Here is a 25572-nt window from a genome sequence, read left to right on the forward strand (position 1 = left end):
TGATAGCTGGAGGTCAAATTTAAGGAGATTCAAGCGAGCATGGTCTATGGCATAATCAGAGTAGTTGTACTTCACCATGGGAGTTTAACTCTAGTGCATGTTTAATCTGCAAAATATCTCTTTGGCATGCAAAGACTGTGGTTCGGTTACAGATCCACAGTTCCTGCAGCCAAGCTCTCTGTTATCCCCTTCATCTAATAGTGATCCACCTTTTCTTCTGGGTGTAATTGGAGTTATCCATTGTAGTTTGACTTTTCTTTATAAGAAGCTCTCCCTTCTTTTCTGAGAGTTAGACAGAATGGAAAGGAATTGAGTAGAGTTTTGTCACGTATTCTGGATTTTTCTCTTTTTGAATATGTAATCGTCTTTCAGGAAGAAATGAATAAAAATATGTTATTATGATCTATTAAGAGTTCTTTCTTGAGAGTTTGATATCACTCATCCAAGGGGGCCCACTTGGTGAGTGATCTCGTGTTTATGATTATTGAAGTTAGTTTTTACTTAGTTATAGTAGAAGTTCATGACTGGGTTGTTCTTGCAGCCACTAGAAATAGATCCTTTGACTATTCTTGCAGCCAAGGTAGAATGGTGTTATTCCTGTTATTTCCATTAATTCATTTTAGCAGATTTTTTAAAAGCTTCCATTTAGTCTTTATGATTTCTATTCCTACCTTTCTTACAGTAATTCAGAATAATCATTCAAGGAGCTTAGTGCATATATTTTGCAGACCCATTTCAAGTTTTACGTTCCTGGATTGACAGCTAAATGAACACCATCCATGAGAATAGTAAACTCTACCATATGAATGTCCAAACTTCGGATTGAGATTTTAATTAGAGGTATTATTGTCATTAAAGTTGGGGTAGACATGAGCCAAAGGTCAAACCAAATTGGTGGAATGATGATGAATACTGTGAATATCACAAAAGCAAGGGACATAAAATAGGAAATTGTCATTGGCTGAAAAACATCATACAAGATCTTATGATAGAGGTGACATTGAGATTGAAGGACACTCATCCAATCTAGAACATGAAATGTTTAAAGAACCATTCCCAAAACATGACAAGGGAAAAGCCAAAGCGATAGATGAGTAGACCAACTATACTAGAGCATCCTATAACTATGATTCAACTGTCAATCATATTTCAATGGACAATTATGTCTCTACCATTATCATCAAGGACAAAACACCAGAAAATTCTACCCAAAGACCCAAAATTGTCCTAAAAGGAATTGGATCTTCTTTTGAACATACCTCTGAAAGTAATGTTACAACTCATCAAGGTAAATTCACATTGCAAGGTGCTCCATCTAAAAACACCGCTTCCTCATCAACCAAACCTGAGTATGACATTGTAGAACAATTAGGGAAGATACCTGTGCTTATGTCCATCCTTGAAATTTTACGCATATCCCCCGCACATAAAGCCATTCTTGACAAAACTTTGAGAGACACTTTCGTCCCCACTGATTTGAACGCGGACCAGTTTCAAGCCATGGTGGGATACCTTTCCGTTCCACACTCCCTTACATTCACAAAAGCTGACAACACCTCTGTGAGCCAACCAAATAATGCACCTTTACACATTGAAGCCTTCCTACACAAACATCGAATAAAATGAGTCCTGATAGATGAAGGCACATGTCTAAACATTTGTACATTGAGCACTATTAAACAATTGGGATATTCTGAAAAAGTTGTGAATTCTACAAACAAAATTACCATCAAAGCATATCATGATGAAGAGAACTTATCCAAGAGTACAATCACCTTACCTCGCAGGGTTGGGCCAATTACAAAGGATGTGGTCTGTCAAGTCCTTGATTTAGATCTCACATACAACATACTTTTGGGACATCCATGGATTCATGAAATGAGCGCAGTCCCGTCTACATATCATCCATATATCAAGTTTCTACACAATGGAGTTGAAGTGACCATCAAAGCTAACCTGAACCCATTCATATATTGTAATAATTTGAGACCTAGATCTAAAATAACAATTCTAGCCAATCGAGAAGTTGCTCCTTCATCAACATATGTTGATCTAGAATCCTTGAAAGCTTCTACATCCAAACAAGTAGAACTCAAAGAAAAATTCAAGGTTAAAGACCTGGGATGTGGTGAGCATATCTTTCATGTTGATCAACTCCCACTATCTCCTAAGGTATTTAGTCAACAAGAACAACCTACAAACAATTTGCAATATCAAGGAATTGGGTGTGAACCACCTAGTGTTGTGGCTACTAAGTCTGAATGCAAATCTCCTCTAGTGGTGCAAGTAGCTCTTGATATCAATAATCCTAAGAGTGGTTCCAACAAAGAACCTATTGAGCATATCGCCAACCCTCTTGAGACCTCATATAGCCTTACCATTTCATCCACTCATTCTATTTCCACTCTACTCCTAGACTTGGATCAACAAGAATTACAAAAGCCCTTACTCATCAGGGATGAAAAATCAAGCTTTGAAAAGAAAAATCTAAAAGTCAAAAATAAAGAAAAGGCCTTCAGTCCAAATCAAACTCAAAATCTATTGGACCCTGCATAAATCAAAGTCAAGGATAAAAATCCCATGAATGAAAAAGAACAAGAGTTGATCTCCCCTAATATCAAAATAATTGGGGGCAAAAGTTCTAAAATTTCAAGTAAAAAAGAATACTTGTTGATCCCAAGTCTCCATCATGCTATCCTACTTTCACTTCTTTTCGCAATCATAAGCCTTAATCACTCATCCACTTGTTCCACACATCCATTCGCTTCTAGCGATGCATAATGGACGTTTAATGGAGTTTCCTCAAGGGACTTTGTTATCAAGGATGCCCAAACTTCTTTAGGTGGCACGCATATGGTACTGTGTATTCCACACACTAGTAATTCTATCTCAATTCCTTTATCAAGGAAGATAGTCACTCAAGCTACTCATCATCCAGTCAAGGAACAATGCAGCTACAATCATAAGGTAAATCCTCACACATTCAAGGTAGGTGAATTAGTTCTCAAAGAAAATCCTAGAAATCAGCAAGACAAAGAGAAGAAGGGCAAGTTCCAACCAAACTGGCTTGGTCCCTATACCATTATAGTAGTTTATGGATTCGATGCATGTCAGCTCTCAACCCCAGATGGCGAACCTTTGGAGGATCCTATTAACAGCATGCACCTTCGCAGGTTTTACACATAGCTCTTCAGAATATCCTAATTCAAAAATACAAAAAAATCAAAAAAATTCAAAAATACAAAAAAATCATAAAATAAAAAAATCGTTACTTGGTGAAAACTTGGCAAACAGGTTCCTTGTGACACCAAAAAAATTGAAAAAATCGAAAAAAGTAAAGAGAAATAAATTCATCCAATGGTGAAAACCACTTTGGTGGTGCCCTGGGCAAGTACCATGGTGAAAACTGGGTCACCAGCACCATGTGTAGAGAACAACTTACAAACAATTTGCAATATCAAGGAATTGGGTGTGAACCACCTAGTGTTGTGGCTACTAAGTCTGAATGCAAATCTCCTCTAGTGGTGCAAGCAGCTCTTGATATCAATAATCCTAAGAGTGGTTCCAACAAAGAATCTGTTGAGCATATCGCCAACCCTCTTGAGAACTCATATAGCCTTACCATTTCATCCACTCATTCTATTTCCACTCCACTCCTAGACTTGGATCAACAAGAATTACAAAAGCCCTTACTCATCAGGGATAAAAAATCAAGCTTCGAAAAGAAAAATCTAAAAGTCAAAATAAAGAAAAGGCCTTCAGTCCAAATCCAAATCAAAATCTATTGGACTCTGCATAAATACAAGTCAAGGATAAAAATCCTATGAATGAAAAAGAACAAGAGTTGATTCCCCTAATATCAAAATAACTGGGGGCAAAAGTTCTAAAATTTCAAGTAAAAAAGAATACTTGTTGATCCTAAGTCTCTGTCATGCTATCCTACTTTCACTTCTTTTCGCAATCGTAAGCCTTAATCACTCATCCACTTGTTCCACACATCCATTCCCTTCTGGTAATACATCATGGACCTTTAATGGAGCTTCCTCAAGGGACTTTGTTATCAGGGATGCCCAAACTTCTTTAGGTGGAATGCATATGGGACTATGTATTCCACACACTAGTAATTCTATCTCAATTCCTTTATCAAGGAAGACAGTCACTCAAGCTACTCATCATCCAGTCAAGGAACAATGTAGCTACAATCATAAGGTAAATCCTCGCACATTCAAGGTAGGTGACTTAGTTCTCAAAGAAAATCCTAGAAATTAGCAAGATAGAAAGAAGAAGGGCAAGTTCTAACCAAACTGGCTTGGTCCCTACATCATTACAACAGTCTATGGATCCAATGCATGTCATCTCTCAACCCCAGATGGTGAACCTTTGGAGGATTCTATTAACAGCATGCACCTTCGCATGTTTTACACATAGCTCTTCAGAATATCCTAATTCAAAAATACAAAAACATCAAAAAATTTCAAAAATACAAAAAAATCATAAAATAAAAAAATCGTTACTTGGTGAAAACTTGGCAAATAGGCACCTTGTGACACAAAAAAGAATTGAAAAACTCAAAAAAAGTAAAGAGAAATAAATTCGTCCAATGGTGAAAACCACTTCGGTGGTGCCCTAGGCAAGTACCATGGTGAAAACCGGGTCACCAGCACCATGTGTAGAGACATTGCTCCTCCCTCCTTCAGGATTCAATTCCATCCTTTCACTTTGCACACACTCATAACCTATTCATCCATAATAAACTTACCCATTCCCATCATGGCTTGTTATTGATCTACCTAAGATTGGTTAGCCATTCATAATAATCCTTCATTTTCCCTCTTTCCGTCCATAATAAATCAGCTCCTATCTATGGCTAAGGCAAATCCGACGTCTAGTGATGGGTGTGGAACTAAGAGCATCACATGTTCTATGGAGTACAATTTCTTCAAAATTTTCTTCAATCTATCCGCGCACAATCCACAATAAAGAAACACTTGCATCACAAATCCACAATAAAGTATCAATTTCATAGATTCACTTAGTTTTAGATGAGACACATCAACAACAATGGGATTCAACATATCAAATCTTTCAACAGACTCAGACAATATTATGGTTCAGTGCTATCTACCCTTTTGTGAAAGTAAATATTGTGACCACAATCAAATAGACTTATACAAGTGACAAGAGACACAAAACTTGAGGACTACAGTGGATGATGGTGTCGATTCTTGGTTTTCTTTTGATTTTATCTTTTGGTGATATGTCTTTTAGCTTTTCTAGGATGTCTCTGACTAGAGATTTTATCTCCAAGATGTCTTTGACTAGAAAGGCGAGGATGTAGTATCGTCACCTATTTTTCTTTGTTGTATGTGGATTGCCTCTTAGTAATGCTATGACTTGTCCAAGGATATGAGGACACTATGAGTCTAGGATGAACTGGGGCATTCCTTGTTTGAGATTGTCCTATCTCCATGCAAACAGGTACAATGACTTTTTGGGTCGAATATATATCTGGATTGTCATAACCTATTTGCCATAATAAAGCTCAATGATGATAACACACAAGAAGATCTTTCACTTCCATATCTTCTATTTTCCATCCCCCTTTCTTGATTGACCTCCATTGTCCTTCTTGAGTCCATGTAGCCTACTATCACATGACTAATTATAATGACACACCAAAAATATCTACATTTCATGTAGTTTGCACCTTCATTATCACATATTAGCATTTCATACATACATATAGATATCACAATTGCATCACATCTTGCACACAACACATATTAGCACATTTTACATTCTCATCATGTAAATAGTTATTTGCATTATCATATTCATCTGCATTTCATACATTCACATTTGCATTTGCATAACATATAAAATATTAAAGAACAAAAATATTGCATTTCATCATGTATATATTTGCATCCATATCATAAGCATCACATAGATACATCCATCACATAGAAACATCATATAGGTACACATGCATATAGTTTCCGCAACAATGAATCATCTCATATATATATATAATCATAAGTGTCATGATATAATGATGTCAAAATCATATGGCTACAATCACCCAAAGGTGTCAACATACAAAATGGTACAAAATCGATACATAGGGAGTCCTCTAAGGCTATGATGAACTCCCTCCCTTAGAGTCGGCTGGCCTCAACAGAGGTTGAGCCCTAGAAGGACCTGCCCCAAGATCATCTCTCTTGTCCCCTCTATCTGGTGGTCGAGGAGGACCCATAACCCCACCGCTGGACTCCTGTCTCCTCTCTCTCCTTCCAGTGGTTATCATAGTCCGCGATGGTCCACGAAAGCTCCTAGCTTGCTAATCTGGTGGTACCACTCCATAGTACAAGTCTTGCCAGTAGGCTATCTCCTCCCCTGCCCACAAAATATAGGCGTATCTGGCCCCTGTTTCCTTTGCTGCCTACCTCCCTGCCCTCAGTGTTGTCTCAACCTCTGTATAGAGCTGAATAGCCTGATCCCTTTCCCACTCAGTGTCCCTCAGCTGTCTCCTAGGCCTAGTTGTCTCCCTCTCTAGATCCTAGATCTCATCTACCTATCCCTAGTAGATCTCCCTCAAGGAAAGTAGAGCCAATCCTATCACTGTCATGGTGTCTTAGGCCACATGTCCAACCCTCATCTCTAGTCTTGGATCTTGAATAACTTGTCTCAGCACATCCTTGTCTCCATCTCGATCGTAAGGAACTAACTCCCCATCGATCGGTATCCTCAGTATCCTATATACATCCTCCAAGGTGACTATCATCTCACCCATCGACAAAGGAAACGTACATGTCTCCGAGTGCCATCTCTCAGCTAAAGCAGTCAACAACCCCATGTTCACTCGAAACTTAGGCACATACATAATATATCACCAGCCCATAGCCTGAACTACTGCTCTATCCTCGAATGTCATCTCTGGTCATAAACTGAGTCGACAAGAATCTCTCTCGTGATTCTAGCATCGATAGGTCCTCTTGCAGTCAAGCAAATCAATGGTGTCGATCCTAGTGGCATCTAGTGGTACTCCCTGTTCATCATAAATTACTTCTTTCTATCCTAGTAGCATTCCCTGTTCATCACAAAGCGTTGTTCTTTTTAGTACTCCATGTTCATCACAAAGTACTACTTTTTTATCCTAGTAGCATTCCCTATTCATCACAAAGTGTTGCTTTGATCCTATCTTTTAGGGCACCTACTTGAGTGTATCCTCTTGAGTAGCTTATCTAATTGACAACGTATGTTTTATCACAGAGTTGTCAATCTTTTTGGTACTCCATGTTCATCACAAAGTGCCTTGTTCTGTCCTATCCTAGGGCTCTGCTTGAGTGTATCCTCTTGAGTAGTTTCCTGATTGGCAACGTATGTTTTATCACAGAATTGTCAATCCTAACCCTATCTACTATCCTAGTCTTCCCTAGAAGATCTGCTTGAGTGTATCCTCTCAGCAGCTTATCCAATCGATAGCGTATGTTTATCACAGAACTGTCGATTTGACCATGAAGACATAAACACACATTCACGACACAAACGCACCTAGCCAACACAAACACACCTTAATGTTTTTCCTCTCACTTGAAATTTTTCTAGACATACCTAATGCTCATTTATTACCCTACCTAGCATACATTTATGACAACAATTAATGCGACAAAATACGAGGAGGTTTTGTGGTACTTGTCGGCTCTCCTGCATCTGCTAGCCTTTGAAATTAATGAACGCGGTCAAATCTGTGCACCAATGCCATCACTACTAACTACTCTCTGCTATCTCTACACTATGATCTCTTGGATGTGTGGATGACAATGAGGATGTGTTCCCTCGTATTCTATCTTATAGACTACCCTAGCCCTAGTCTCCCGAGTCAGTCTTCTTTATCCTGTGACTTTGTCACTCTAACCTATCCGGTCAGTCCATTCTAGCCTTTCTTTCTTATCGAGAGATTGTCTACGATCTTTCCAAACATTTTTATCCAATCTCTCAAGGGGGTATATCAGTCCCATCTTGGGGTAACTTTGTATCTATTCATCCTATCTTCTTTGAACAATGCAACAAGCTGCATTGTCTCAAAGAGGGGCAAAATGTAGACACCTAAAATTGTCCTGTCTAATTAAATAAACATCTTTATTTATTTAATTATTTAAGCCTAATTCTTCTATTAATTGAATAAATCTTTATTTATTTAATTAATTCATTTATCCTCTTCAAGCCTTATTTCTCATTTAAATAAATACTTTTATTTATTTAATTGATCCCACTTCCTCTATTAATTAAATAAATTTTTATTTATTTAATTAATTCATTATCCTTTTCTACCCATGACACATGTCATTCATCTCTTAATTTCTACACTACCTACCCTATTATTATTTTATTATTTTTTTACCTACCCTTTAATCCTAGCCGACCATTTATCTTGTACGCCTCTTAATCTTATCCCTCCATTTTCTAAAGTGTCTTCTATATAAGAAGATACTTCCTTCATCATCAATCCTATTCAATAATCCTAATCATTCTATTCAACTAATAAGATAAGCATTCAATCATTCTAATCATTCAACCCGATGATTCTAGCATTCGAACTTTCATATGCGATCAAGTCTACTTGCAACCACATTTCCTTTCTTTGTTGAGCTCTTGTGCACATATAAAATCTGAGAGCAAATATATCAAGCAAGATCAATGGATATAGGAAGAATGGAGATCCAAACCCTATTGGACATGTGATGGTATAATATTTTTTATTTCATTTGATTTGCATTGTCTTAGGTAATCTTCATATGTTATGGTGGATCTTTGTTGTTGTTAGGCTAGGGTTTTGTGGTTGAATTCATTTAGTCTTTCATTATTATTTTTATCCATTTTCACCATAAACATGTATAATGTTATGTATATGCAACACTGTTCTTAATATGTTTAGGTTGCTTGTGTAGTAGATGCTATCAGATGCTTATGTTGAATTCATTTGGCTATACTACTATTCTTCTATATATTCTTATTAATATGTGATGTGAAATTAGATAGAGAAAGTTGAAAACAGTCAACAAACAGGTGGAGATTAGTCTTGTCATTTCAATATCCTTGCACACAATATTTCCAATAGTTAATGTAAGTTTAATTGTCATTATGTAGCTGGATTGGAAAAGCAAGATAGTACAAAATTTCCTATTCTATTTTATCGACAATAATTCAATATTCATTGCAACTATGAGTGACAACTTTCCTACCAGGGTTAATTATGCAGGAATGATTTGTCCTGACAGAAGCACCTAGTATATATATTTCTCCCACCCTAGCTATCTTTGGCATTAGATTTTCTATTGGTTAGACTTTTGCTTTCATCAATCATAATGGTTCTATTCTAATATTTTGCTTTTTGTAGCTTTAATTATGTGTTCACGACAGTCTTAGTTTTCTTTTTCTAATGTTTTACTTCTTATAATTTTAATTTTGTGCTTGTGTGGTCTTTTTTATTTTTAATATTTCTATTATGGTTAATGTATCTAGAAATTTATCAATTACCTTTCAGATTTTAGAGTTGCTCGGAAAGTGATACTGCAATTTTAATAGTTGTGTTGGTGATAAATTTGACTATGTAATAAGGTATACATTCTGAACTGCACGAAAAGGCTATGATACCAACTTTCTGGGACCCATTCTCTTTGTTATATTCTTTGTGCGTTTTTTGTTTTTTTTTAATAAAAGTGGATAAGACCACTGAAATATATTAATAATTTTTATTTTTTATTTTTTTTACATGTGTCTGGTTCAAAGATTGCTGAAGAGAAAGAACCAGTAAGAAAACCCTTCAGTAATGCTCAAGAAAACATAAGCCTATCTACCCATTTACAAAAAGCCCATAGGCCCCAAGAAAACCTTCCCAATTACATAACCAGTCGCATTAGATGTAAAGGAAGTTGTCTTAAGAGGCATATAGAAGAGAACTTGTGAGAATGAAACATCCCTCAGAAGTGCACCAATCCCAGACAAATCAAATCAACCCTATCTAAGAAGCACAAGTCTCCAACCCTTTGATTAGAATGAAACCAACAACCAGAAGAGAACCTATGATAAGTGAACCTGCCAAAACAAATATTGTGAGCAAACGTAGAATAATCCATATAAGGAGAAGGGAAGGATGTTGAAGACCTCAAGGAACCAAAATAAGACCAAGCCATAGAGTAATCCACAGCAACAACCAAAAAAGTAGCAAAATTATGAGAGCCCATCTCAAACACCAGTCTATCTGCATTTTCCAATTTCTCAAGGACAACCACCAACCACCAATTTTAACAAATCCTCTCCAAATAAAACAAAGCATCTATTTGCATATTAATTTAGATAATTTTTTTCTCTCTTTTTTGGCAAGTGCATTTGGAAAGTAGTTTACGTGCCTTGAATTTGCTATCACACTTTGCATGTACATGCCAAGGAGCTTAGGAATCCAATAGTTATAAAATGAACATTTTCATTCTTTTGGTGGAAGCTTTCCTCAAACATTCCAGGTACCTACTAATATCATAATAAATGCCTTTGATCAATCAAATCAAGGTCATTTCTATGCATTTGTAGTTACCAACACTAGTCTATATAGCCATTGTAAGACTTATTTTGCTTTAACGTTTCTTTTTAAAGTCAAAGCATTCTCTGAAAATAAAGACCTTTTGTATTCTATATGTTATCATTTTCTTTTCCATTTTACGTATTTGTATGAAGCAATCACACTGCTACTTGTTTGCAAGTTAGGAACAAACAGCTTAGGTATGGTTATGCTTTCAACTCGTTAATAATGGATACTGAATATAGTGTTGAATGCACTAATGTTTATATTTGCTAAAATCTCTGACCAAAAATTTTGTAATAAGTTTTCAGCACTAGGAATTTGTGCTATTGAGAGTCCATAAACTCTGCAAGAGATGCCCCTGCATCATGCATGCAATATTTTTAAAAACAAAAGTAAAAACCATACAATGATGAGTCTAGTAAACCAAAGTTCTAATTTGTTTATTTTTAATCCAACATTTTTAATGATGGCTCTTCTATTATTTTATGGGACAAATAAATACCTCAATCTCCTTGGCCAACCAAGCAAGCTACTAATGTCAATATTATATACATGGCTATTACAACCTCCTGATTAATTGTATAGCCTTTGATAGCAGCCACACCATTTCTGTCAATATTTGAGCTCTGTATTAGTGTATGGACATCCATCAGAGCATAATACATAGGTCGAGAGTGCATTTCTTGTGCATGCATCCTCATGTTTCATTCATGACTACTAGGGTAGTGGAAGCTATAATATTTGAAAACTACCCTTCGTTTAACCTTTGATAGATGTTTGCATCCTCTTCGAAAGCCCCCATTTTGGAAAAGGCAAGCAAAATGTGATAAAAAGTTGTGGAAAAAGAGACATTTTGTGGATATCCTACAATCTTGGTAGAGCACGAGACCACGTCAATGTTAGCACAACTTAACATGCAGTCTTCCTCGCGATTTACGGTGATTGTGATTTGCATTGTTGCTTATGTTTAAGCTAACCAAGGATTTCTTATTTTTAACTCCCTTTTCATCTTCCAGTTCTGTTTCATGCAAACAGTTGTTGATCTCCAGAAATTCCATGCATCTCATGCATAATTTCTACTCCTATGATCTAAAAATCAATTGTAATTCATTCAAGTTTTAATATGGTAATGTAAATGATTTAATTATATTAATTCTTTTTCTTCAGATTTCTATATGCAAGTTTTGTTTCTTTTCTTTTCTAGCTAGATTCTTCTATTGTGTAGAAAATTTAACATGGTATCAGAGCCAAATTGCTAGGAAGAAGAAGCTAAACATGATTATTTGTAGGTAGATTTATGAAGATTAGCATTACCATGGAAGCTGATGTAGATCTCTATTTCTAAATGCATGCATATTCTTCCCCTCATTTTTGCATGCTCCTTATTTTTTTTCTCATATTGATTCATTAAAATTGTATGTGCTTTGCAAGCACTACATGACAAAGATCTGGAAAATTAGGGGCTTTGTAAAAATTAAAATTTTAGAAATTTTGTATGGGATTTTTGCTTAATGCATTTAGTATAGGTTTCTTTCAATAAGTTTCTTGAATAAAATAGAAGATTAAAGTTGCTATGCACTCTTCCTCTAATTGACAGCCAAAAATGTTCTTTTGTTCTAAATTCTTGTCTACATGAGATTCCAATGTTGCAATTTAGTTTGCTCCTAGAGATTCTTTCTAGCAGGGTTCCTAACTACATGAGATTCTAGAGTCACATCCTCATGTGCTTCCAGAGTTTCTTTCTAGCTGGACATTATTGAACAATGGATAAACAATGGCATCATCCTAATCGGGGGACATTTTGAAGTTCTTCAGCTTGGAGCACATTTTTGTAGATTCATATCTTCATGTCTTCAGATGATCAATTTCTGTATTCAGAGACCGTGTACCTATCTATTCATCCATGTGAGCAATGCAGAATATGTACAACTAATTTTCAAAGTATCCAAGAGGTACTCATGCAGTGGTTTCTATGATTCTGTACAATCCTGCTGCAGTGTGGATTCATTTGCAGTTCTTTTTCATTGGCAATTGCAGCTTTCTTCTATAGTTAGAATAATGGTTAGGAGTTTTTCCCAATTGGGTTTTCTCCTTTCTTCTTTGTAATTGGGTTCTTAATCAAGCTTTGTTGCCGAGACCCATATCTCTCCTTAGTTAGGCTTAAGGGGGGGTGTTAGCGCAACTTAACATGTAGTCTTCCCCATGATTTACGATGATTGTGATTTGTATTGTTGCTTATGTTTAAGCTAACCAAGGAGTTCTTGTTTTTAACTCCCTCTTCATCTTCCAGTTCTGTTTCATGTAAACAGTTGTTGATCTCCAACAATTCCATGCATCTCATGCATAATTTTTGCTCCTGTGATCTATAAACCAATTGTAATTCATTCAAGTTTTAATATGGTAATGTAAATGATTTAATTATATTAATTCTTTTTCTTTAGATTTCTACATGCAAGTTTTGTTTCTTTTCTTTTCTAGCTAAGAAGGAGAAAACAAAACTTGCAGGAGAAAAAATGAAACTCTATTAATTCATTATGTTTTTACATTATGCAAAAGCATGATTTATAGAAAAAAGCCACCGCACATAAATATGAAATTAGCGGTGAAAGATGCTTAGTTAAACTTATTGATCTGCAGTTTGCATGGAAAATAGATCCACTATTCTTGGAGATAATGGAGAGGATCATGCAAGCGGTATATCATTCACGGAGAGAAAGAGAGGATCATGCAAACTGGATGAAAAACTCACGCTAACACCTCCCCTTAAGTCTAACTAAGGAGATATATGAAAAGAGGAAAGATATGGGCCCTGGCAACAAAGCCTGATTAGGAACCCAATTACAAATAAGAAAGGAGAAAGCCCAATTGAGAAAAACTCCTAACCGTTATTCAAATTAAAAAAAGAAAGTTGCAAAGTGCAAATGAATTCACACTACAATAGAATTATACAGAATCATAGAAACCACTGCATGAGTACCTCTAGGATACTTTGAAAATGCAAATGTACATATTTTGCATTGCTCAAATGGATGAACAGATAGGTACACAGTTTCTGAATACAGAAACTAATGATCTGAAGACAAGAAGATATGAATCTGAAGAAATGTGCTCCAAGCTGAAGAACGGCAAAGATGACCTCCAATTGGGATGATGCCATTCTATATCCATTTCTCAATAGTGTCCCACTAGAAAGAAACTCTAGAAGCACTCGAAGATGTGACTCTGGAATCTCATGTAGTGAGGAACCCTGCTAGAAAGAATCTCTAGGAGCGAACAAAGTTGCAACATTGGAATCTCATGTAGATAGGAATTTAGAACAAAAGAATACTTTTGGCTATCAATTAGAGTAAGAGTGCATAGCAACTTTAATCTTCTATTTTATTCAGGAAACTTATTAAAATAAACCTATACCAAATGCATTAAGCAAAACCCCCATATAAACTTTCTAAAGTTCTTTTTTTTTTTTACAAAGCCCCAAATTTTTCAGATCTTCATCATGAGGTGCTTGCAAAGCATGTACAATTTTAAATAATCAATGTAGAAAAAAAATCAAGGAGCATGCAAAAATGAGGGGAAGAAAATGCATGCATTTAGAAATAGAGGTCTACATCAGCTTCCATGGTAATGCTAATCTTCAGAAATCTACCTGCAAATAATCGTAAATGCTTCTTCTTCCTAGCAACTTGGCTCTGATAGCATGTTAAGATTTCTGCAAAGGAAAAATACAGATCTACCTAAGAAAGAGAAAACAAAACTTGCAGGAGAAAAAATGAAACTCTATTAATTCATTATGTTTTTACATTATTCAAAAGCATGATTTATAGAAAAAGGCCACCGCACAGAAATATGAAATTAGCATTGAAAGATGCTTAGTTAAACTTATTGATCTGCAGTTTGCATGGAAAATAGATCCACTATTCTTGGAGATAATGGAGAGGATCATGCAAGGGGTCCATCATTCACGGAGAGCGAGAGAGGATCATGCAAACTGGATGCAAAACTCATGCTAACAGTCAAATAGTGCACGCACAAGAGAAACAAGGATTTCAATAAAATGTTTTAACAAACAACATTGTTAACCATGGAAAGATTCACAAAGTTCAATTAATAGCAATTTTTTCACATGAAAACATTAGCTTATATTTTGCATAATGAATAATCTTATTCACCATGAAGATCATAGATATGAAATTCTATTCATCAAGGATAAAACCTAAGTCACCTAATAGAGAATGAGATATGACACCCTTAAAATATATTTAGGTAGTCCTCTGCTTTAGCCTAGAGAATCAATATATTCATTCCTATATCTTTATGTTTAGAATCACTACAGCCATGATTTGTGACACTCTGGATCTCAAGAAACAGAGCTTTGAAACACCCTACTTCTTTTCTTTAATGCACTTTTGTGTATTCCAATTTTAATATTGTGCGTGTAATGTCATGTCTTTTTTAATGATTGTTAATGGACAATACTTTCCAATTCTATATTTGAAATTTCTTGTAGCTTATACTTGAATACGCACTTAAAAAAATATGGTATAAAGAAAACAAGTTCTTTGGAAACCACGTTCTTGATTTAGGCTATGCTCCATTGCTAGTTAATCTTCTTGTTACATAAATAAATCTATCAAATGAATGATGTCTTGAGCATCATTATAAATATTACAGTTCCCAATTTTGCAAGAGCTCTCTTCAAAGATGCATGATAAACTCCATTTCAAATGCTCAATATTCTAGAGTGATTACCATCACTATTACACTGAATGTAATTCTTTTTTTAGCATAGTTATATTTCCAAATCTACCTAAATATTAAAGAAAATGCTCAAAGAAAACACTCTTTATTACTAGCAGTGGCAATAACAACCTTTGGACTTACAATAAAATGGTCCTGCAGTTGACTATCAACCTGCTGATTCTGAACACCGTATGAAACCTATCCAAAGTGTACAATCTGATGAGGTGTGTGAAAAGTATCTTTTCCTAGTTATTTTATGCTCTATCATGTTCTATGGTACTTACACAAACAATGCAAAAGTACTTGCCAAATGAATCTGTTATTTGTATTCTCAAGAAAGATGCTTAGTTGGATCTATTGAAATATCTGCATCACAATGGTTATGGCAAGAAACTTGTGTGTTTACTGGTATCTCAACTTGGGTTTTAGGAGTGGAATATCCAAGCACTTTCATGTCACTAGCTATCTTAATAGTGTTTTAATCCACTACATGAGCTATGCTATGTAGAATATCCACACCATGTTCATCAACTTGTATCAACTTAGATTCTCAATCAAGGGCATTGCCTCTCCATCCAAGTGTTCTTGACTCACAAGTTGTTAAAGACCTTCCAATCCCTTGTCAATCCTCATTATTTTTTCATTAAATAGTTATATTGAAGAGTCATACTCATCATGGAAAATATGAGGGGAATGGTTTTCAATAATGTTAGCAAAGATAGTTTTTGGATTACGCAAAGATGATTCTTTGAAGCTCTTAGATGGGAATAAGTTAATGACCAACTTAATATCAACATGATTAGAATTTAAATCATGGGAAGTCATAATTCTATATTTTTTCTCACAATAATATCAAACTCAAAATAATAGGTTATGAATCTCATAAACAAATTCAAGCTCGAGTGACACACAATTGCTCCTAGAAATCAAAGAAGGAAAGGTTAAGGCAGAGATATAGGAATTGGTTTATTCTTGTAGTGCCTTTAGCTAATTGATAAAAAAATGTGTTGTAAATGTGAATAACAATAATTCAATCAATTAAACAAATGTCTAAAATGATATAGAAATGATATGATTAATAAACCACCTATTTAAGAAATATGAGATAACAAAGTGATGATTAATGAATGAATCCAAGAACATGAAAGATGAATTTAACAAATTAATGCCTCTAAATCTAATTTTTTAATAATAATAAACTCAAATCTAAACATCCAAATTAGAAAAAATGAAACCTAGCTATGTTAGGTTCACCAAAATAACATGGATGGAAATGGAGGCCTTAGCCTATAAATGCAAACTAAGGACCTATTCACTCATGATTTCCAATTAGAGATCATTTCATTGAAGTAAATAGCCAACAAGATCCAAATTCAGTCCTAAGAGAGAGTTAGATGTTGTGTACAATTATTTCCTCTTTTTAATTTGATATGGACATGTAATATCTAGGTAAAATGATGTGAAATTGCCAATATTTAATATAAATAGATAGATACATAATAAAAAGTAAACATAGAAGTAAAAAACTAGAAATGAGATGTAGATAAGAAACTATTATTAAAATATAGAGTTGAGAGTATTGATCTAGTGAGATAGGTGCCTTAGACCTAGATATGTCTTTGTCAACTAAGGATTTGGATTCTATATTAGGATTCTCTATATATCTCTCCCTCTAAAATTTAACCTAAAAGTGTCAGTCTATTGAACTAGTTGATATAGTCCTAGGGTTTTCACTTTTTCAAAAGCTAAGACCATGCATCTCAATCTTCTCTGCATAATTCTAAACTTTTGGTTGTTGGGTCTACAACCTACACAAATAGAAGAAGGAAAAACATTATGTTGTACAAGGACTTTCCTAAGTCAAACCTTGCATTAGTGTTTACAACTTCACTTCAATAATCTTGGAAGAAAGAGAGCTTACCCCTAGTAGGATAGAGGTTGAAAATCTTAAAGGAAATGCTTGAAATGATAAATGATAAATTTGATGTGAAACCCCTTTTTTTGAAGCCTCACACAAAGCTTGATGTTGCTTGATAGGTGTTAGTGCATTCCTTCATCATGGAGGAACACATAACTTAATCATGATTGTTGAACTTGAATGCTTGAATTCTTGGTTGTAGACTTCTCCCCAATAGCCTTGAAGATTCTTGATTGAAATATTAATTTTACTTGATAAGAATGATAATTTGGAGATAGAGATATATAGATAGATAGATAGATAGGCTTTGGGCTGCTATGTAAATGTGTACAACTTTTGTGATGTTTTGGTTTGGGCTTCATCTTGCTGAACATACTCCAGGAAGCATTCGATACTTGGGGATGATTGGCGACATTCAGTATTCTGGACATTATGAGATATATTGTACCTTTTTGGATATTAGGGATATAAGCTCCACAACCTTTCTATGCATTATCGAGAAAGGATCGGAGTTTTTCTTTTTGGTTCTTTTCTTTGGGAGCTCTTTGAATCAGCTTTTTTAAAAAAATATATAAATAAAATATATTAAGTGGTGCTGCCACCTTTTTTTTTCTTTTTTTAAATGTGTGTTGGTAATAAATATTTTGATGGTGTTACTTTTTGTGTGGATATCGTACCATTGTTTTCAATCATTTTTATAATAAAATGTATCCTTTAATCATTTCTATATATCATATACAAATTAGAGCTGAATTTAATTTTCTTTTTCTTTATAATTTTGTTGTTAGAAAATCTATCAACAATGATCCTTTCTTGTGTTAGATAAATTTATTGCATTCAAAAGATAGTTACATGTTTTTTCTATAAAGTAAATCTTTATAAGATAAATATTTTGGTTTATCCCTATGGTTTATAAATATTCTTATTTTCTAGAAAATATATGGGTTGTTGCCTCATGTCATCTGACCTAAGGTTTTCCCTTTTTTATTTATTTTAAATTTAGTTATATTATCTTTCCTTGTGGTTGTCCTAATTTATGCGTAGGCTTCTGTGGCTCACAGATTATGTGGTTTGATTGCGATGAGGTGGGCGGTGTGTCCTTGCCCCTTTTCGTGTTTTTGTGCGGTGAGATCGTAGTGCTTCCAACTGGTTGTGGTTCTTTGCCCACAGGAGATGTTCCTTGTTGGGTGTCTTTGATCTCGCATGGAGGTGTCCTAGCTTGGGTCCCCTGTATCAGGCCAGGCTATGGGTCCCTTTCAGGGACTAGCAGAGTTTTTTTGCCCACCCTCTTTGTCTGGTCCTATATTTTTGGTGGTGTAGGTTTGTCCTTGGTGCCCCACAATGGGCTGCAGAATGTTTTGCATGGATTTTTCTTTCTCAGGCCTGTGTGGGGGGATCCCTTGTCCCTTACTGTTTCTGTGGGTCTCAGGAAGCAAGGTTTTGTGTGGTCATGGCAGAGTATGGCTATTTTGGAGGGGTTTTGTTGTTTCAGGGGTGAGCAGACCCTCTGGTCTTCTCATATTTTATTCTGGGTTAGGGTTTCCTCTGCTCAATGCCCTTTTCTCTTCCCTGTTCTAGTTAGTCCTCCTTCTGAGGTGGAGGAGATTTTTCTTTGCTGGTCCATGACTATTTTGTGGGGGCTTTTGGATTGCTCTCCTCCCATCCTATCTGAAGTGGCCCTTTCTCCTATGGAGGCGGAGATTTGGTGGTTGAGAGTAGTCGAGTTTCTTCTTTCTACAAGAGAGTCTTTGAAGCTGAAGTTTTGCCTTCTTTCTATTCCTATCGAGGTGGACCTCTTCCCTATTAAGGTGTAAAGTTGGTGGGAGAAGGTATTTTGGGTGAGGATGTTGCTCGAGTTGTTGGTTGAGGCCACTTGCCATTACTTTCATTGTCAAGACTAGGTTTTTTAACCATGCTTTCCATTTTTGGGGGGGGTTTGAGGGAGCCTTCTAAAACCCTCCTTTTGTATGTCATGAAGGTTAGGGGAGCCTTTCAAAACCCCCATGTGTTTTTTGTTCGTTCCACAGGCATGCTGGTTGCTAACAATTTTAAAAGGCCCAGTCTAGCCAGTGATGGTTTTTGGTTAAGGGTTAGTTGTACTATTGGTAAGCTTATGACTATGTTACTAGTTATGGGAGCCTGGGAAAACCCTTGTTTGCTTGTTTTGGGATCCAATTTAAAATCCTTGATGAAGGTTAGGGGAGCCTTTCAAAACCTCAATATTTTGTAGGTTTAGGGAGCCTTGTAAACCCCTTGTTTATGTGTTAGGGACACTTTGTGTCCAGTTTGTGGCTTGGTTGTGGGTTCGCTAATGTTCTTTTCTTTTAGCAGCATTGTTATGTGAGTTCCAGATCCTGGTAAAATCTAAGGGTTTTGGGTCCCTTCAAAACCTGGGTGTTTCAGGTCCCCTCAAAACCTGTTTATGGGGTTTTCGGTCCCCTCAAAACCTGTTTACCCTTATTCAAAAACTACTTGCCTACAAGTTTAAGATATTTTACCAAGTAGGATCAAATAGGTAACAAAAAATGAAAGGCCAAAACCTAATAAAAATACAACATTAAACCATAATAGTGAATGAATTTCAACCTATGTTAATAGAGATGAGAAATAAAAACTACATTGACAATGGTAATGTGACGAGAAATGGTATATATAGATGTTGTGTATAAGAAATGGATGTATATGTATATGTATATGTATATGGATATGTATATGTATATGTATATGTATATATATGTATATGTTTATGTATATGTATATATATGTATATGTATATGTATATGTATATGTATATGTATGTATATGTATATGTATATGTATATATATGTATATGTATATGTATATGTATATGTATTTGTATATGTATAAGAAAAATAAAAAGAGTTCAAAAGATTTTTTTAAAACTTAAAATGTTCACAAAAATTCATTTAAATTTAATTCTTTTCTATTATTCCTAGACTCGTAGTATGCTTGTATTTTTAATTTTATGAATATATTTGTTTCAAAGGGACCATCTAATAAATCTTTAATCCACACATTGTCAAGCCATATAATACACCAAAAGTTAGCGGATCAAGGCCACAAATCAAATGGAATAGAAAAACATTTATGACAACACAATGCAATACAACAAAAAATCATGCATGCAAAATGTTACGATATTAAATCTAAAAATAAAAAACAACAAAAAATCAAAGTCATAGAATCAAATCTAAAGATATTCAAATAATGAATTCACTAAAACATAAATAAAAATTGTCAACCTTAACAAATATGTCAAAGAAAACAAAATCAATAACAATAAATAAATGTGAACAATTTCAATAAATGCAATATGTATACTAAGACCTAAAACCAATAGTGATAAATAAATGTAGTAATAAATGTGAGCAATTTCAGTAAATGCAACATGTGTACAAAGATCTAGTTGTTATAATAATATTATTAACACATGATGCACAAAGTGTGAGGGCTCTAGAATCTATTAGATGATGACATTTGAATTAAAAAATTGATCGTTGAAATACCAAGTTGTTTTTACTCCATGAAATTTATCTAAGTTAAAGTTGCACCTCAAAAGGGATCTTGCTCTATTGTTCTAGTAGAGAGAAATGGCCATAGAGATGGATTAATTTTATGCCAAGTCTACAGTGGCAAAGCTGCCATTTAAGTATAGTATGAAAAGGTTATGTCTCCTCTTTCTCGCGTATCTTCTATTCTATTCTATTCTTCTCCCTCCTCTCTATTATTATATTCATTCTTAACAACAACTTCAACACATTCTCTTAATTTTATATGGATTCGATTGTGCATATATTTTTTTTAATCATCTTAATTGATGACAAAAAATATAGACACAATTGAATCCAAAAAGAATTAAGAGAATACAACATGGATTGTGGAAATCTCATAGCACTAAACTTAGACACAATTCCAAACAATTGTTTGCAACAAAAAACCCATTTTGACCATCACAACGCGAAACAAAAGTTGCTCAGTCAAATCTAAAATAAATATGTAACAATAAAAATATAAGATCTATAAATAAGTTTAAAAAAAAAATTTAAAATCTTATGTTCAAATATTGAATTCACTAAAATATAAATGAAAATAGTCAACCTTCACAAATATCTCAAAGAAATCAATTACAATAAATAAATTAATATCCTAATAAATGTGAACAATTTCAATAAATGCAATATGTATAGTAAGACCTAAAAACAATAGTGATAAATAAATATGATATAAATGTGAACAGTTTCAATAAATGCAGCATGTGTACTAAAATCCAGTCTCTATAAGAATCTATTAGATGATGACATTTGAATTAAAAAAATTGATCATTGAAATACTAGTTAGTTTTACTCCATGAAATTCATCCAGTTAAAGGTGCACCTCAAAAGTGATCTTGCTCTCTTTTTCCAGAAGAGAGAAATGGCCATAGAAATGGATTAATTTTACGCCAAGTCTACAGCCGCCAAGCCGCCATATAAGAAAAATCAGAATCAATATAAGATAAGATTTAAGATGGTTGAACATCCTTTAAGTATCCACGTACATAAGTAGTACGATAAGGCTATTACTCCTCTTTTTCACGTTATCTGCTATTCTATTCTATTCGAACTATTCTTCTCCCCCCCCTCTATATATATATAGCCGAGCGGCCCTGCTCTCAGGCACTGAAGCTTAAAACAAAAGCTTAACGTTTAAGACAAAGCATCTCTTTCATTCTTACATACAACATGGTGATGAATTCCTCGCAGGCAGCCTGGTATGGATCTCTCATTTCTTTCTCTCACATATCTAATCTTTCCTTTCTAATTTCCGTTCCTTTGCATAGTACTGATAACTGGCTTTGGTTTTGTTTCCTTTGCTTGAATGAACAGGGCTTTACTAGTGGTGGCTGCAATTCTCCCCTTTGCTCATGGTGGTAGTGGTGATAGTGTATTAGACGTTCTGGGGAGACCTGTCGTAACGGGTACCGAATACACCATCTTACCTGTGAATGGTGGTGGGCTTAGATTGAAGTGGCGGAATAACAGCTGTCCATTGAACGTGGTATACAATGATAATCAGGAAAGTCTTCCAGTGATTTTCACGCCCTATATATATGTGAAAGTAATCACCGAGGATGCCGACTTGAAGGTGGAGTTTTCTGCGGTTACAGTTTGTGCGCAGTCCACTCGGTGGAGGCTCAGAAGGGATTCGGAACTGGAAAAAACTCTGATTTATGCAGGAAACTCCTCTTCCTCTGCTTCTTCATCTTTTCCATTTGACTTGGCTTACTTTAGGATAATCAAAAGTGAAGGCGATGATGGTAATGTTTATGAGCTTTCTTTTTGCCCGCATGTATGCTCAACTTGCAAGATTGCATGTGGATCGCTGGGTATTTACACCGACGAAGATGGAAACCAGTGGCTCGTCAAAGAGAGTGATATCAATCCCCTGAAAGTACAGTTTAAAAGAGCATAAGTTTCGTCCTTCCTGTTTATATATCCAAATAGGGTTAAATGATTGTAAGCATATAGGTAGAATAAAACAGCCCTCTGCTGGAGCTTGGAAATAACAACACTTTCATGTGCGCTGCTGTCATTCATTGACAGAAGAGTAATATTTATTGAATCAAATTGTTTAACCTTCCACTATTGACAGAAGAGTAATATCTATGAAATCGTCTATTTTTATATAATACGGTAAAGGAAATCAGAACACTTATGTTTATTTGATCTATCAAAATCCTATAGTTCCAATAGCTGGAGTGAGCATAAAAATATCATAATCGTTTATTTTACTGCTCATTATGAGATGACTAAATATCATAATCGTTTATTTTAATGCTCGTTATGAGATGACTAAGCAAATGTTTGCATAATCTGATGTTTATGTGATGTAATCACAATAGGATGGTCATTATTCAATCATGCAGTCAATACTAATAAATAAACAAAAATATAATAGAATAGTATAAAATACATCTTTAGAAATTTCTGAAGAAGGAAGAATTAACCTCCAAAAGATTTCTTATCATATTATCAACCTCTCAATCAAATTATAAAAATATGTCTTTAGAAATCTCTTAAGAGGGAAGAATTAGCCTCCAAAATCATATTATTGAACTCTCAATCAATTTACAATCTACTACAGTGGCATATATTTTAGTTGACAATTACTATACAATATGTTTCACCTTGAACACCATCCCGATCCATCATTCTCATACCTACGCTCAAACCTCCAACCATCCTGAAAAGGGTTCCTTTCTATTTTTTAATTGCTTTTCAATGATCATGGCAACCAATATATATCAATATCCAATCTCCTTAACGATTTGCATCCATTCCAAGCTGGTGCAAAGTTCATTACTCCCTAAAATGTGTAATTAGCTAGTCAGAACTCATTTTTCAAACCAACCTAAAGGAATGAAAAAAAAGTGTAGTGCATAATTTTTTCTTCCATGTGTCCAATAATCCTTGTCATGTCTTTCTTAATTTTCACAAAATCTAAATTCTCTAGCACACCAATAGTAACTATACAAATGTGATAGTCTACCAGTATCATATATGTTGATAAACCCAAATTAAAATAACGAGAAAAAAATGAATAATTTATTTGACACATTACTCATATGCATGCACCTTTATAATATGAAACATAAAGAGACTCTCATTAAAAAATTGTCATTAGTGATAAATATATCTATGTGGTGCCACTTCTTATGTCACGGTGTAACTTTTTAATGTAACCGGTGACACTGGCATGACACGCACTTCGGCTCCACATGAAATGCTTTTGACCTCAAGCTATGAACCAATGAGGTAAAAAATGGGGAACCTCATCACCATATAGAAATGCTAAGTCTTAAACCCGTGAGCACATTGGATTAACCAAGGCATAAGCCTTGCGATCACAATGGCCCAACAAAGGTTTGAACCTTAGTGATCACAACAACAATACCACTAGTTAACCAACACACTATGATAAGAACCCTACCATGAGCAAAGATTTGTGATTTAACTCAAATATATAATCCGTGTAAATGAATCAACTTGGATGATGATAGGTCTCTACTCAATTGATATTGTACCCTAGGGTCTAGGGTCTAAGGCCTTGTGGCCATCTTAACTTACATTACAGCAATATAGATATTAAATTATTAATATAAAACAAAATTATTGGTTAATCAAAGTTTAGTAACCTAGTGCATGTTCAATAATTAAATGGTTGATTTATTACACTAGCCTAGGTTATTAGCATAGTTAGCATTATTAGGGCTACACCTATGAATAATTTTATTTAGTTAAATTGTATGATAATTAAATTATTTTATGTGTCTAATGGTGGAACTAGTAGCGGTAACATTAGTAGAGTCATAGTTTTCTAATTAATTGAAAATGATGACTTTAAACATAAAGATCCCACACAAATTAAACTATAACAAATTAAGTTTACTTTATTATTTTAATATTCTAGTAGCAATTAATGTCGTCTTAGAAAATAATGTCTCTCTCCCACACAATCCAACTTGGCTCTTCTATTTTGAATTTTGGTTCCCTTCATGTTGGGTTGTCTTCTCCTTCCTATGAGCTTATATCCAATCTCAATTCACCTAATTTTTCTACATTTCTTCGTGTTGGGTCACTTATTGGGGGGTCAAGTGGTTTGGCTAAATTTCTTCTTTCTTTTCATTTTGATTTGAGTGTGGTTTGGCTAGCTGGTTTTCTACACAGCTTGAGTCTTCCATTTTGGTGAGAATTATGTGTGGCTCAACTAAGTGTCAGGATGCCTCTATGATGTCTTCTTCCCCTAATCTTTCTCAAAATATATGATCTCGTCTTGGGATTGGTCGATATGATGGCCTAGTTGCACCTAGGTTTTCTTCTCCCCCTTAATCAATGTTGAATTTTAGTGTTGGGGATACTTATGTTGCTTCTATGTCGAAGGGGCTGACTATTCTAAAGGAAGATGTTTGTATCTCGATAGAGCATGCAGATACCTATATTCCTCATCTTCTCCTGTCTCTCATGTTGTTATAAGTTATCCTTATAGTGTGTGGTTCTATTGTTGTCCCTCTTAGAAACTCTTATTCTCCTTATGGGGTTTGTGGTTCTATTATTCTTATAGTTGTGTATGATGTGTCTGGAGCATCCTTGTATGGCTCCTTTGTAAATGATGTTGGTCTTAGAAGATCATATAAATTTTTATACGTAGTCAAATTTTAATAATAAACGTGCTATGATCAATATTCTCTCACTCACTCTATCTCACTCATTTTATCTTTCCCAAAATTTGGACCTATCTCTCTCCCACTGTTCTCTCTCTCACCTCTCTTTTC

The 25572-nt window shown here is 34.8% G+C and overlaps 1 protein-coding gene across 1 annotated transcript; it reads left to right on the forward strand.

Moving 5' to 3' along the window:
* The first annotated feature begins 21932 nt into the window (after positions 1-21932).
* LOC131043653 (kunitz type trypsin inhibitor 111) lies at positions 21933-22857 on the forward strand. The gene is made up of 2 exons (XM_057976887.2): positions 21933-22011; positions 22127-22857. Exons 1-2 carry the CDS (start codon positions 21983-21985, stop codon positions 22710-22712), a joined length of 615 nt encoding a protein of 204 aa, XP_057832870.1. The 5' UTR covers positions 21933-21982; the 3' UTR covers positions 22713-22857.
* The last annotated feature ends 2715 nt before the right edge of the window (positions 22858-25572 follow it).

The sequence above is a fragment of the Cryptomeria japonica genome, chromosome 6, assembly GCF_030272615.1.
Source record: "Cryptomeria japonica chromosome 6, Sugi_1.0, whole genome shotgun sequence".
NCBI classification, from domain to species: Eukaryota; Viridiplantae; Streptophyta; class Pinopsida; order Cupressales; family Cupressaceae; genus Cryptomeria; species Cryptomeria japonica.

Bases quoted from the DNA above. Each gene is read 5' to 3' on its own strand.
- LOC131043653 (XM_057976887.2), top strand. From the start codon at position 21,983: ATGGTGATGAATTCCTCGCAGGCAGCCTG. The intron at 22,012-22,126 runs GTATGGATCTCT...TTGAATGAACAG, and splicing joins AATTCCTCGCAGGCAGCCTG to GGCTTTACTAGTGGTGGCTG.